The 15,969-nt window shown below is 39.1% G+C and overlaps 1 protein-coding gene and 1 long non-coding RNA gene across 3 annotated transcripts in view; one reads left to right on the forward strand and one right to left on the reverse strand.

The window, feature by feature from the left end:
- Nucleotides 1–978: 978 nt before the first annotated feature.
- On the reverse strand, nt 979–5,611 carry LOC116183735 (uncharacterized). The gene is made up of 2 exons (XR_004148421.2): nt 5,464–5,611; nt 979–1,271 (listed from the first exon to the last, which is right to left on the reverse strand). It is a non-coding gene; the product is annotated as an uncharacterized LOC116183735 (long non-coding RNA).
- Nucleotides 5,612–5,663: 52 nt separating this feature from the next.
- The window catches only part of NOVA1 (NOVA alternative splicing regulator 1), a 142,823-nt gene continuing 132,517 nt past the window's right edge, over nt 5,664–15,969 (forward strand). Inside the window, exons 1-2 of one of the 2 annotated variants that reach the window (XM_021539320.3) lie at nt 5,664–6,410; nt 8,310–8,453. In XM_021539320.3, coding sequence (XP_021394995.1) covers nt 6,275–6,410; nt 8,310–8,453 — 280 coding nt within the window. In that variant the 5' untranslated portion in view covers nt 5,664–6,274. The remainder of the gene's footprint in view (nt 6,411–8,309; nt 8,454–15,969) is intronic. The other variant, XM_021539319.3, reaches the window with a different exon arrangement.

Consider the following 15,969-nt stretch of genomic DNA (forward strand, 5'->3'; position numbering starts at 1 on the left):
CAGTAGGAGAGTTTACTAACACCATTTTACTAGGATATAGTTGTCTTTAATAATCTCAAGTACTATACATTTTATTAGTGAACAAATAGATCAGAGCAACTCAAATTTCACTACATAATTTAATATAAATTTTGCTTACAAGAGAAGAAAAAACAATGCCTTTGTCATTATTGTCTTCTTATGTTTTCCTTTGTCTACTGTGCAACATGTTTACTTTTCCCCTTTCCACTCCTTTTCCAGGAAGATTTCTGATCTTCACTGCTAATATAACTTTTATACATGAGTTGAACTATAGCAAAATTCTAAATCAACCATGATTACGGGCCTATATTGTAAGACTACATTATTCCAGAAAGGGGATCAAGTTTGACAACAGAATCAAAGAAACGAATTTTGCTGTTAATTTATCTTTTTCCTTACTTTACTTCTACAAAGTGCCAAAATTTCAAATAAATAAGACTTGGTGGTGGGTGGGCAAAATGACACATAAAATAGTAATACTGTTAGAGCAGTTATAATGACAGGTTGGAAATAGGTATGCTGACTCCTTGAAAAATACACTGCTTGCCATACTGTTAAAGGAATGCACACTGAAGCCTCTGGATTCAGCTGGCTGAATTCAGTTTGTAGACGAGAAACTTTGTCCGTGTCCTTTTTGTAAGATAGTAACAAAAAGTACACAATCAGTAACATGTAAACTGACAAAGCTACACAAGGAGATCCTGTATTTCTCACACAGGATATTACATTGTTTCATTACAGTGGAATTAACTCATAGTTTATAGCAGTTTTAATCCCTGAATATCCATTTTTCTATCAAAACCAAAATAACACACAAAAAAACCCAAACAAAAAAGCCCAAAAACCAAACCCAAACAAAACCAAGTAAAAAACGAAACAAACAAACAAAAACCCAAAACAAAACAAAAAACCAAAACACAACCTAAAGAAAATAGAAGACACTATTATTTTTGGAAGGCAATTGAAATCTAGCCTTTATTTTTTTTTCATTCTGAGAAATGAAAGGTCTTTAAATTACTGTACATAAAGATCACCAGGGGGATGACTTTTTTCAGTAAGTGCTGAGCCATTGGAATTTCAGATATCTGGATCCACAATCTCAGTTCCTTGGGAGAGATGAAAATTATCTTGTCTTGAGGTTATCTTGTTTTCTACAGTGAGATCTGGGTAAGTCCCCAGGTAAACCCTTATAACCCAGGTAAACCCTAGATTCAGCAATGAAGGACTCAGATCAATTCAATTCCTTATTCCTGAAGAAAAGTAAAAAAAAAAAAAAAAAGAATCTGTGAATTTTTATGAACTTTGTCAGAGTAGGAGACAGGTGACCTCTCTGCTGAGAGAGAAGAAATGGACATTGATTTCCTACAAACAATTCCTTCTTCCACCACCAGAGAAAGAGTTTTAGCTAATATATTCACATTAAATAATATGGTCACATTTTCACTGACTTTATGTTATCATCCTCAGTTTCCCAGAAAAAGAAAGCTACTACACAGCAATGATCTATAATTTGAAAAGGTTTAGCAGTTGTCCATGGTGTTTTCAGTGAAGAGTATGACTATTAACACTTGGCTTTTAGTTCAGCAATCTATATAACATAATGCAGATAAGGAAAGCAATGTAAATGTGGATAACCAGATATAATTGGGTCATTTTCTATCTAATATGCATTCAACTTTTTTCCCAAATGCTGGGTTTGATTTTTTTCTGGTTAATATTGCTGGAATCTTGGACAATTTCCACTGCAATTAAAAAAATATTTACTGATGAACAAATTCTGCAGTATTTAAACAAGCAACAATTGGATAACCTAATCAACAATAATCATAGTTTAACTGGTAGGTTGTTGGAGGAAAAAAGTTTCATAAACAGAAGATGATGTTGAAGAATCTTCTGAGTTCATCACTAACTGTAATTTTAGTGAAGCCAAAGTTTACAGGAGTCACAGCAACCATCCAGTAACGAAAAGCTGCCAGTCCTTTTGGACAAAGATAGAATCTGTTTTCTTTTACCTAGCCAGGATGTTTAAGAGGTATCATTTTTCATCTAATGATTAGTAGACTCTGTCATATTTCCCAAAAGGGGAAAAATGAACTCCTCATTCTGTTAGTCAGATGAGAACTATCCATCACCTCTAAAAGAAACAGGGGATTGCATCTTGTTCCACAAAGTAGACTTTATCAGATTAAGTGATGTTTACTAAAACATCACCTGAATTATTATGCAGGTTTCTGTTTGTTAATATATATGCTTAATTTCTCCCAGTTCCTAATCCCTTTCAATTCCAAGCATAGGTTCCATGTCTGTGAGAGAGATTAATTTGAATACTACCATCCACCAGCTGAGAATGATTTTACAAATAAAGCTGGCAAATGGAATTTGTACACCATGTCACCTCGGAAAAATCCCTTACTGAAGTTACAGAATACATTATGTGGTAGGATATGACTGATACAGACAGGAAAGAAAACAAGATCCCACAGCTCTTTGAAAAACCTATGGTCAGGTATGCCAGCCTGGAGCTGGCTGAAAACAGAAAAGATGAACAACAGATTACAGACTTGGAAAAAGAGGAAAACTCTACTGAGACACACTTTTTAATATTTTCCATCAGCACTTTCTGCACAGATATTACAATAGGAGGGAGCACGGTGGTATTAGCACAGGCTATTATAACTATTTTCACTCATACTTCAGACCATGAACAATGCAGGGCAGGTGCCCGCATTTTGCTAAAAGCTGTTTCTTTCACTGCCCCAATCCATGACAAAGACCCAGCTTGCTTTAAACTCCAAGTGACCTCTGCCACTAGAGGGCTGCACTTAATGTGATATTCCCCCCTGGACCTTCATTATCACTGCTCCAAACAATTAAATAAGGAGAAAAATGTGCATATTCTGAAGTATAGCTGTAATAATTGAAACTTTCCTTAATACTAAATCGGTATTTGTTGAAATGTTGATTACTTGCAGCTATCTGCTTAGTTAAGTAGAACTGTTACTAAGAAACTAGCTGAGAGGCTAGTTACCCAGCTAAAGCTAACTTATTCAAAAACAAGCCTTTCTTGAAATTATAAAAAAAACCTTCTAAAACTACTAGAAAAGTTGAAAAAGCTTGTCTAAGTGGGATGGGACATAATGTAGAGGGAAATCATTAGACAAAAGGCATTCTGTAGAGACGAGGGGAGGCACTTGTGAAACAGCTGTCAGTAAAGAAACAGGCTAACACAGGACAGACATCTGCTGAGTCTGAGGAAATTAGGTTTCAGGATTACCACTTTTTCCTCTAAGCTTATGGAAGCTAGATATACAAACAACACAGACGCTCATCACATTAAAAGCTTTTTTTATTCTACACTTTTAATATTTCTGTTGTTATGATGAAACAATACTTTTGTTTCAAGAACGCAATCAAGCAAATGCTTTATAAGCTAATTGGAGATCCCAAAGGGAGGACTTGCAGGTGCTGAATCCAATCAGATCTGTCACATAATTAAAATTGGTGCAGGGGGCACAGTAAAACAGATGTGGTCTAAAAACTAGAGAATTGTTTGTTTCAGTGTTGCTACAGATGAATAGGACATAGTCAGTGAGATAAAGGGAGCAGTGTTATAATTTATCCAGTTCCACTGCGGAAATTGACTCAAGATGGCTTAATTCAAACATCGTGGTTTTTATTTTTGTCTTCAAAAGTTTCTGCAAGACATTTGCTTGGTTTACAAATAAAAAGAGGCCTCTTAGGACTGATGACCTTACAAACTGGACCAGAGATTTACAAGCCATGCCATGCTCTTTCTAGCTCAAATACTAATAAAATTCTTCGGCTGTAACTTAGTAAAGAAAATGGAAAAGCTAGAACCAGTCCCCAGTTTGCTGTACCATAATTGTGTCAGCAACTGCCAAGGTAACAGAAGCCTAGAATTTTATTTCAGTCAGTAAACTAAGCAATTATGAGTCAGAGTATCTTAGATACAAGGGGTATATGATGAGTAAGAAAGTTCCATTTTTATATAATCATTTTTCTGACCATATATGCTATCAAATTTTTACTGAATCTGCTGCATATATTTCACCTGCTGGCAAGAAGGATACATATCACATTCCTGGGACACAATTCCCAAAGAAGTCATTGGAAGTTTCCTATGTACAGTGCTGGATTGAGTTTTTAATTTGTGAATGCATTTGGGCAGGAGCCTGCTTAGATGTTAGCATGTGCATGGTTTAATATCCAATAATGCATTACCTATCTGACTTGTAATTTATCAGCAGAGGTGATGTGCTATATATTATATATGATGTGTGTATTTTAAGTATTAAAAATTGTTTGGGGCAGTATTAATGGTAAGTGATTACTAAAACTAAGGCTGTCTCCCAGGGAGCTTAGAATGGAAATTGGATTTCATCCACTAACAGCCAGGTTTTAAGCTCGTGCATTAGGAGGAATCGAGTCAGCAGCCATGCCGCGCACACACACACATCAATACGAATTTAGCACAGAGCGTGGTGTAACGCAATAAACACACGTCCCTAAACTTTGTATGGAATTGATGCTCCAGTAGTGACCACTACCGTCACAGTTACAGCAGTTTGAGACTTTTTTTTTTTCAAAGGAAAAGGGTCAATAAACAGCAGAGTCAAATACTAGAAACGCTTTCCTGGTGCACAGACAATTCCCTGAGCCATGCCTCCCCATCCCCCCGAATCTCACAACGTTTTAATATTCCACCTGAATAATTTGAGATTCGTAAGCAGAAATAACCTTCGCCGCAGTGAAATGTCTTTAAATTCTCTACGAAATATTTAGGTAAGCAACGCGGCTTTGTGTCGCACGGCTCTGGCTAGACCGGCTGTCACAATGTAACAATAATATCTTTATTAATTTCTTTACAAGCCTGCGCGATGCAGCCCGGCGCGTCCACGGCTCCGGCGCGGAGCGGCAGCGCTGCCCCCGCCCGCGGTGGCGGCGGGGACCGAGCGCGGACGGAGGAAGGAAGGGCCCGGCCGCGCCGCGCCGCGCCGCGCGAGTGGTGCAGCCAGCCTCGGCGAGGACATGTCCCCGCTATCCCACCGCCTCCTCGGGCGATCTCAGCCCTCCTCCCACGCAGCTGCGGGCCTGTGAGGCGCAGCGCGTAACCCAGGTGACGCCGCATCACGGCGGGGACCCTCCCGGGGCGGCAGCCGGCCCCCGCGCACACCGCCCCGCCGCCGCCCCCGCCGCGGAGGTTAAACCGCCCCCGCCTCCCCTCAACGGCTCCGCCAGCGGCGGCCCGGCATTGGCGAGACGCTTCAATCCCAGCCTCTCTCTCTTTTGTTCCGATTGGCCTCGTCTCCCGCTTGTCTCCGATTGAAACCCCGCCCTTCTGTTTTATCATCCCCCCCAACCCATCATCCCCACCCCACCCTCGTACGCCCCCGTCCTTGTGCCCCCTCCCATGGTTCTGACCTAGCCTGCCTTTAGGGTTTCTGCGGTGCAGCTGAAGGTGGCGGCCCCAGCCCCCAGCCAGGCACCCGCGGTGCCGGGGATAGAGCCGAGCAGCGCCGCGCCACCCCGGCAGCGATCCCCCTCTCCACCCCCGTGCACACGAGCCCGACAGCGAGGGAGGGCACGGGAGCCCGGCAGCGGCGGGCAGCTGAGTCGCAGCGTCAGGCGCGGCACTAGGGCGGGCAGGGGCGGAAGGGGGCTCAGAAACAGCGTGAATCATCTCCCACTCTCTCCCTCGCCCACCATTTACACCGCTCGCTCCCTCCTTCTCCCCCTCCCTTCTTCCCTCCCTCCCTTCCCACCGATTCTGTCTCACTCGTTCTCTTTCCCCTCCTCTCCCACTCACTCTCTCCCCTCCTCTCCTCTCCCACTCACTCTGTCCTCTCCTCCTCCTGTCTCACTCTTTTCATTCTTTCCCCTCCTCTCCTCTCCCCCTTTCTTTTCCCTCTCTCGCCCCCCTCGTTCCCCTGTCTCCCTTCTCCTCATCTCCTGACACTGCACTGCAGCTGCTCCTCCAGTCCAGTCCTGCCCGCTTCCCTCCCTCCTTTCCCTTCCCTCCCCCCGGGTGCCAGATAAACAAGGCGCGCAGCATCCTCGACAATCCCGATCTTAGCTCTACATTTTCGAAAAGGACAAGAGAACGGGACAAGCCCCCTCCCCTCCTCCTCCTCCTCCACCCCTTTCCTTCTCCTCCTCCTCCTCCTCCCCCCTTCCCTCCCTGCCCCCCCACCAGAGAAGGGAAGAGACAATTCTCCTCCGAGCAGCAGCAAACATGATGGCGGCAGCTCCCATCCAGCAGAACGGGACCCACACCGGGGTTCCCATAGACCTGGACCCGCCGGACTCCCGGAAAAGACCGCTTGAAGCCCCCCCTGAAGCCGGCAGCACCAAGAGGACCAACACGGGCGGTGGGTATATCCTCTGTCACCTCCCTCCCACCCCCACCCCCCCGCCCTACCCACCCACCTCTCCGCTTCCCTACCTGCTTGCCTGCCTCTTCCAACCCCCCACCTCCCCCCCCCCCCCCCCCCCGCCCAAAGATTCCCATTTCTCTAATGTTATCATTCATCAAAATGGCGTCGGTTTTCAGCATCTACCAGTCTTTTTATTTAATATCCACGCTGGGGCTGCACAGCCGTGACCCTACGGAGGCGAGGAGGGAGCACAAGGGGCTCCCGCAGCCCAGCTATCTCCCTCGCCCGTTTAAGGATGGGCGACAATAAATGGCAGCTGGAAAGAGACGGCAAAAGCTCTTCCCTCCTTCCACATCCTCGGGGTCGCAAGTTGAATTTCAGCCTTGCCGTGCGTTTTCCTCCTCCTTGGCCTCACTTCCATTGTCAGCGCGTACACGGCGTGTGTTTGCCGTGCCGAGCCGGGGGCGAGGGCTGGCTGGTGGCGGGGGGAGTCGCCCCTCGGCTACGGGGACTCGCTAGTTAACATCCTGCTGTTCCTGGAGGAGATGAGTTATAACGGGACCAGCATCTCCTTTCCCCGTTTGCGCTGGAGTCGTCATAACAATGCACCGAGGCAGAGGTGAATTTATTTGCCCAATGTTGAGAGCAGTGGTCTGGCTATACATAGTGCATGGTTCCCCAGCTATGGTAGTACGGGTGGGCACCACTGTCACACACAGGCACTAACTGAGATGCTTTATAGTCATAGAGAAGTATTGTGAACTCAGATTAATTTCTTCTGCTTAGGAGTAAAAAAAATACCCAAAGAACCAACTTTATGGAACAGGTTTCTTGATATTTTGATAGCTGTGCCAATGGGACATTGCCATAATTGCTGGGGAGAACACAAGTCTGGGGAGCCAGCGTATCCCTGTTGCCTTGCACTTCTTCAGAGACAGTTATGGAAAGGTCCTCAGACTACAGTATAGCTGGATTTAGCAGTTGCATGAGGGTACTGAAAATTTTGCAGTTTCCAAATCAGACCGGGATCCGTTTTTCTTTCTCCCCTCCGTTCATTCTATATATTTTTTTCCTGTTTTGATGGTATGCTTTAGTGCTAGTGGTGGGTAGAGGACTGGCATTGTCTATCTCGTCACCTTTTAAGTGTATTTAAAATAAGTGACTTAGGCTTTTGATCAATTGGGAAAAATTCTTCTTAGTGTCCTTTAATTAATGAGCTTAAAAGAGATCATTGTCACTTAAGAAGTGCTAAAGGAATACATGAGGATTACTTAGGCAAGTGATTCCATCCTCACTATGTTGAGTTGTTTTCTTGGCAGTGGCTGAAATGCTTGGAATAAAACCCCACATTTTGGGTGGGTTATTTGGTAGCAGAGTAGTCGTTTTGCTCACTTAAGAAGAATGCAAGCAATAGCTAATTGCTGTTCTCATGTGTTTGCTAATGACAAACAAATAGCCCATTAGAATTTACAATTTGTTCTTTCCTGGTTTTGTAATTTCTTTTGCAGTATTTCCAAGCAAGGTTGTAGTTGTCACTAACCACGTTTTCATGCAGGGCTTTAGTTTTTTTAAAGGGGTCTGATCTTTTCTGCATGCTGTGGTTACCATTGCAAAAGAAAAAAAAAAAAATCTACCTTTGAAATTTAATTGCAATATTATTGTTTAACTGAATTAAGGAACCTCTGTGGGTTCTTTGCTTAGAATAAAAGTAGATATTTTAAACTGTCAAAGGCATAGGCTAAACATGTCTTGTATAATGACGCAACTGGTTAGATATAAATGCATGAATTAGTGAAGGAGTTTAAAGATGTAACCTTTTGTTTATTTGTGGGTCTGGGGAGGAAAAATGACAACTTATAAGCCATATTAACCATGCATATCTCAATTTTTCAGAGGATGGCCAGTATTTTCTAAAGGTCCTCATACCTAGTTATGCTGCTGGATCTATAATTGGGAAGGGAGGACAGACAATTGTTCAGTTGCAGAAAGAGACTGGGGCCACCATCAAGCTGTCTAAATCCAAAGATTTTTATCCAGGTAGGTGCAAAAATTAGCCAATTCTTTTTTTTTTTTTAAATTCTCAGGCATGTATGTAAATTTCAGTGTGTTTGATATATTGATGGTCAAGCTTCCAGTGCAGCAGGAAGCATTGTCTCAGAAAAGTATGCTTCAAAGTGCAATTGTGAATATAAATGTTCTGTCTGTTTTAACTTATGGAATGGGCTGAACTGGATACTAACTGCTTGAAATAAGTTTAAAGTAATTTACAGTATTTCTACAAAATATTATTTTCATTAACATTGACTGCTTTATTTTTTGTTAAGAAAAAAAATCTAGCTTTAAGGAACCAATGTGACAGGTGGCGTAAAGATAATTGTTCGTTTGAAGTTTCCAGACATTATAATGACAATTAAGCTAGAATGAGTAAAAATGAGGGACTGCCTTGTAAAGAATGAGCCATTTACTTTAAATCCATTATGTACCTTCTTTCTGCTTCACTGCTTTGTTCATTGGCTCTGGAGTGAAGTAAAGAGGACAAGTACTGCTCTTTAGATATTCTTTATATTATGTTTATCATGATGGTGAAAGAAAAATCTGTTATAAAACTGAAATACTTTGGATGAATTAAAAAATTAGCATTTTATGTTAGCTGTATTAGTGCACATGAGAAGTTTATAATATTTGAGTATAACAGTAATAAATACCTGAATTAGCATTCCTCCTTTATAAGATTTCTGAAGAGGGAGTCTTATATAATGATAGACAAGATTTTAGCTTCTGCAGTTGAATAATTGGGGATTTTTTTCCTCAAGATGATCAAATTAGCATTCTGTAATTGGACTTTGCTCTAAAGGACTTTCTAAAAACTGATGCAAAATAACATAGCTGACACTTTTGTGTTTTGATTTTGTTATTTTTGAAGAGTAACTGGTGGTTTAGAATTGAGTTGACTAGCTGTTGCTGACTTTTTTTTGTTGGAAAATAATAGCTGCTTTGCCTTCACTCTGTTTTAACGAGACTGAATTCTACAAAGTAGCAAAAGCAGTTGGTATGGATGTAAACAGAACACTAACATTGGAGTATTGAGCTTTCGTGTCCTCTGACTTTACTGTCAGGCAGAAGGGGGTAACTTTTTATTAACAGAGATATTTTGGATATTTACAAATATGATTGTTGATGTGGAAATTCTAATGCACCTGTTGTACATCTCCTTAACGAATGTAGTTTATAATACTGAAAAGTCAGAGATTGAAATGTTGAATGTAGATTTGATTTTTCTGTTGCAAGTTACAATTTATGAACTGATGTGTGTTGCTTTTGAAGCTTTTTTTACTTTTTTTTTAGAAAGGTAGGAAAAACATTATCCTTTATTTTGAAAGGTGTGTTAGGATAAAAAAAAAACAAATGTAGAATTGTGAAAACTCTTGAAAGAAATAAAGTATTCTAAAGAGCCTGATTGCAGAATTAATAACATAATCTGGGTAAAGGGCTGCAATAGTAAATTAAATTCGCTGTCAATAGATGAAAATGAAATAGATTTTCTGCATTATACATGAGGGGTTATCAGATATGCAAGGATGTTACAGAAAATTGGTGTTTATGAAGAATATTCCAAATACCAAATTATGAGCCTTTTCATTTTACTACAGTTTATTTACACTCACTTGGAAAGGACGCTCCAAAGATTAGATCTTTTGTTCAGTGCTCTAGTATAGTTCCTCTATTTTCTGATTAAATCAGAATTTCTTTTTTACTTTGTGTAGGAAACTGTAAAGATGCAGCAGTATTAACAGAAGAACCTTTCAAAAATAAAAAGTCTCAAGCTAGAAAGACATGAGAAAAACATTTGCGGCATAAACATTCTCTCTTAAAATCAGAAGCAATAATAACCAGGACAGGGCCACTCAAACATTTTCACAGTAACAGGTGCAAATGAAGTTCCAGTTTGACTTTATACAGTCTGCCTTGAATTTGCAGCCACGTTGTGTCATAGGGAGAGTGTGTGCTTTAAGGAAGCTGGTGACTGATAGCTGCTAAAGCATGGAACAGGGATGGGAAATGGATTCCAGCGTGGCTAGCTCTTGTTAGTATTTCTGTTTGCGTCTGACCACCAGCCCATGGAATTTTCAGAGGTCCTGTCATTCCTTGAGCTGTTGGCTTTTGGGTTTCTTCCAGACTCTCTTGCTCATATAACATAGGAAATACAAACCTTGTGAAAGAGATAAGACAAAGTTATGATTAATTTTTCTTATGAAGTTTTTTTAAACAATTACTGTTTTCCTAATAGATGCCGCTTAGTCCTTACCTCTGATGCTTGTGATTACAAATATGTTTAATGTATGTTTCGCGGTGGAATGTTCTGTCGTTGAAGCTTCTATAAAAGTTTTCTGTATTTCCGAAAAGTTTTAGAAAAGTGAGTAAGATCCTGTTTGGAAGGGAGGAAGGTGCTTGTAATACAGAAGTTACGAGTAGTTCCTATGATCTAATAGTGTTTTTTTCTTTTCCCTCTGTGATATAGGACTTCAGTATGCAGACTGATTTCTGTTGGAAAAGGTGACATAATTACTGAAGAATTATATGGCAGCTCTAATTACAAGAAATTGAAGGAAAAAACAGCTTTGCATTAAACATTTTAGTTTACAAGATAGGAAGCAGTATACAAATATATTACTGTCCACTACAGTTTTATTTTTGAGTACACAATTTATTGTTCTCTTTTCAGGTTACCCGCTGACTTTTTCTTGTTGTCTGGACTCCTGCAATTTGACTTTGGATATTCTGATTCTTTTCTGTTCAGGCATGTCCCCCAAGACTAGCAGAAATAAAATTAAAATGGCATAATATGCCCTACTTTTAAACTAAATGGTACTGATCCTTCTGCATAGAAAGTACAGTGTGTATTGACTACTAGGTTTTGGTTTAAAAATTGAATACAGACTTAGCTAACTTGATAAAGATAGTGGCTCTTCTGAAGCTATTATAATATATTTTTTTTTAATAATAGAAAAAGATTATTTCTGTTGTCTGAAGCTGTCATTGCTTATGTGTTTCTCATTCTGCATTTTAGTGAGCACGGGACTCAAAGCCACTCAGGCCATGTATATTTCTCCCTTGCAAACGCTGCTGTATACTCTGTCTCTCTCTTTCCTCGTGCACAGACTCTCTCCCTCCCTCTCTGCATTCCCGCTCCGGTCTTTCACAAATGCACACACATGCACAAAATTATGTTACATCACATCATGTTTATCTTGCAACAGGATCTTGCCTGATCTGAACTTGGTGCTTGAGTGAATTTGAACTTGGTCAGTGTTTTTCAGTTTATTGGAATATGATGTCATAGGTGTACTTAGATAATATTAAGAGCTGAGATTAATAAAGGCAAAATTAAATGAGGATAAGATTTTACTGGTTTTAGAAATATATTAGATATGTTGTTCTTATAGCAGATTTCTAGTTAGTAGTTACATAAATGTTTGGAGAATATAAAAGGTGCAAGTTTCCTCTTCCATCTCATGTAGACAGTGTATGAAATATTGTGTGCCTATTTTGTGCTTTTATCCAGGGACTTCTATTTTTAGATGTTTTCTGTTTAAATATTATTTTTTTAAATCATTCATGTGTTATGGGATATAGTCTAGCTAATCTTTGCACCAGTCCCCTTCTGAAAATGCTCTTATTCTGACTCTTAAAGACCTTTCAAAAACATTGAATGTATAAGTAACACATTAAGTTACAGGAATTTATAATTAATAATCTTATAGCATCATTACTCCTATAAACTACTAGAAAGGAGAAAGGTGTAATATATCCAGCTTGGCTCTCCATTATTATTTCCTTTATAGAAATAGAGTTTATCATGTTAATTTATAACACTTAAAAAATCTAGTAAGGAAAGAAATGTTTTAAAAATCAGCACTTGAAATAATGTCGAAGTGATATACTGCTTTTTCAGCTGTGGAAAAGAGTAATGGAGTTAGAAGCAAGAATGGCTTTAGTTATTAGCTATTTGTTGTTCTGCTTCCTTGAGGGGCTTTGTCATACATCAATAAATGCATTTCATTTTTTTTCTTGATTCTTTTTTTTTTTTCTGAAGTGTTGACATTAGCTAATTAGACACTACATAAGTATATATGTAAGATTTTCAGATTCTGTTGTAAACATTTATATAAGTAATTCAAGGATAATGGGACTGAGGAAATTACTAAATAGTGAGCAGAGATTTCAGAGGTGGAATCTAGAGCTGTATAGATTTTTAAAGTAATCACTGATCTTTGTACTAGTTTATAAAAAAGAGACCAGCCACCAAAACCTCCCAAGTGTTGATTGCCAGCTGTTCAGAGAGATAATTCTCAGTTGGACAGTTGTCTGTTGCCTGGTTACTGAAACAGAATTAAAAAAAAAAGTTAGCTTGTTAGCCAGCAGATCTGTAGTATTTTGCATTTAAAAGGGAGCTGAAACTATGTAACTTAGTAGGATCTTGAGATTGTTACATATCTGACTTGTCCTGTGTACTCTCATGTAGCAGATTCTAATTTGGTAGGCCTAGAGAAGTTTTGAGAAGTTAAAGTAGAAATTTGGCACTCATTTTTTATCTGCAGGGAGTTATTCATGTTAATGAGTAAATCAACTTTGACAAAGTAAATAGCTTTGGTTTGCAAGAAAGTGCTGTGTCTTTGTCTTGTGTAGAAAGGTTTATAGGAACTTCTGACAATTTGGAATGGTTAGTCTAACTTTAATAAATGACACAGGCTAATAACTAACTTTGTTTTCAAAATAAAGAATAAATTGAGGACAGCTGTTATGACAGGAAAATGCCATATTTTAACAATTCAACATTTTTGTTGTGATTGCTTTTACCTAGGTTTTGATATATTTGAAAACTGAAGTATTTTCAGTAGGTTGGAAAGCTTATGTCGATGAAGGTGCTTCTAGTAACAGCATTGTATTTTGATAAAGTCAGGATTTCTGTAGAGCAATTATTAATTAAAAAAAAATAAGACTTAAGTTTTCCCCTTTAATGAAGTTTATAACTTTGATACAATAATTCAATAGTTTTTTATAGATAGATCCAAGTTTGAATGGATTCCTGATAGAGAATAGGTGTTAGAGACAATATTAAAAAAACATAAATAAGGAATGTCTGAATCTGTTGCTTTCCTCTTCTGCCTTGTGCAGTAAACAAAACATGTGCTTGCTTTTCTTAATGGATGCAACCTGTAACAAGCAATGTCTTTTTCAAATACTCTTTGATCTTGCTTGTTCTTTAGTTTAGTTCTTTCATTAGTTTAGATATTGTCCTCAGTAGTTGACTAGAGAATTTATTTTGTCAGTGATCACTATCTTTTTGGCCAGGGAAGAAAACCTTGGATTTAGTGAATTTGTTAGGCTAGCCTCCAGAAATGGAGCATAAAGTGGTTGGGGAAGATGGCTTGCACCTTGTTGCTATCATATTTCTGTCTTTGGACACAGCTCTCACATAAAGTTAAGCAACAACTATAAAGATTTGACTGGCAAATATTTTGGAGACTCACTGTTGCATCTTGCAGCAGTGCAGTCAGCTATCCAATCTGTCTTTGAATTTATTTTTTTCTTAGCATTTATCAATAGGCCATTGGGAATTAATGGCTTGGTGAGGAGTATTGTAGTTGCCAGTTGCCCAGTGCTGGAATGCTGCAGGTAATTGGGCTGGAGTGGTGAGAGCTGTGGCCGTGTGCTTCTCACGTTGCACTGCAGCTGCTGTTGATCTTAATTAATCTGACCCTCAGAGGCTGCAGTGTCATGGTATAAAGCGCAGTGCATATTAGAAATTCGAAGGCTGCTTTTCTGACTCTTACTGATGGCCATTTTTCTAGGTAGGCCTTTTGATTTTTCTACTTGCATTTGTTTGACACTAGCATAAAATTCTTAATGTACTTCAATCTAAAACTCTAATATGTTTTTCCTGTTTATCAAATCTATCTGTCGAGTAATGAAGCTGATACACGTGTTTTTGAAATGTTCATGGTTATAATGGATTTAGCAAAAATATTTCAGCTTATTCTGACAACAACTATTGTCTGTAAATGAAAAGAGTTATGCTGTGTCTGGTATGAATTTCTGGTGCAGTGTACTATGTTCTATAATGGGAATGCTTAGTGCTTGTTTTATTTAGCCCAGCCTTGTGGTTAAGGGCTTCTAGTAGCATGGAAACATGGAGAGTTGGAATTTGGTGTTGGCAAATGGAATCAATTAGTGTGCTGTGCATGTGCAAGGTTTTTAATTTACTGTTGATATATGACTGTCTTCATTCTGACTGCATGACATAGATTTAGGAAAATAGGAGGTTCCTTACAATTCACTCTGGTATTCAGGGTCATTTTCCTTCCCCCAGAGGAAATATCAAACTATACTGTAACCTAGAGATCTCATGAGTGTTCCAGGACAGATCTGTGTAGCTCTATTCCATCCCATTTTTGTTTTGATTTCCGGTTTCTCCATCCCAACTTATGGCTATTCATGGCATTATAAAGATTCAACTATACTGCTTGTATTTTGATTAAAAATAGAGAAAGGATTGTCAGAATACTCTGCTTTTAATTTTCCCTGTATTTGATAGACATGTAAAATACTTTAATACATAAAAATCACAAGATCTAAATTCCTACCCACCCATATGAACTTGTTTTCACTTTAACATATTGAATAATTATGTTTGAAATTCCAGTAATATTACTTAATGTTAGGTGTGCTGCTCTTGATAATAGCCAAGCATTGCAATTCCTTTGCAAGAACTTATCTGATGGAAATGTCAGTTTAAGGCAGTCTTTGCAGATACATCTATGGAAATCAACTCCCAGCTGTACAATGCTAGCATGATTTTGTAGCCTTTGAGTATGGATTTATCACTCTTTGCTTGAACTAGTTATTGTTTTTCTTGACTTCTGAATTGCAGCAAATTTGAGTAAGGTTTAAGTGTTCTGCATAATTGATGGACAAAATAAAGTCTCCTTTGTGAAAGGTTGGAGAGTCTTCTAGGTTGATGAACATGAACTTAGGTTGCCATAGGTGATGTAAGTAGCTGTGCGACCAGACTTGAAAGAGCAGTATGTTAGGGACCAGGTTAAAAGTTAAACATTGCTGGTATGATTGACCTGGAGTCAGTTCCCTTGCAAGTGAGAGATACTCTTGAAAACTTATGTATACAAAAGTGGTTATGTAATGTTAGCATTTGTTGGATGTAAAGAAGTATGAATCTTGGACAGACTTTCATATTTACCTGGTCTTGTAGGTTTTGATTTTGAAAAGACTAAACATCTGTTTTTCATCGTTGATCTCTCACTGCATCCTGCAGGGCCTGTCATCTCAGCATTGACAGGATCAGATGAAAAATACAATCGATGTGTTGACATTTTTTTGAGAATCACTCAGGTAAGATTACTTGTTATACAGAACTACAGTGAAATTCATGGCTGCTGCTAATGTTTCACCAGTTGGAGCCTTTGCATTCTCAATCATTAATTAAATAGATACTGAGGTTCTCTGCATGTTCCCTTGTTTCTATTTTAAAAGCACT

This window comes from Lonchura striata, chromosome 6, assembly GCF_046129695.1.
Source record: "Lonchura striata isolate bLonStr1 chromosome 6, bLonStr1.mat, whole genome shotgun sequence".
NCBI classification, from domain to species: Eukaryota; Metazoa; Chordata; class Aves; order Passeriformes; family Estrildidae; genus Lonchura; species Lonchura striata.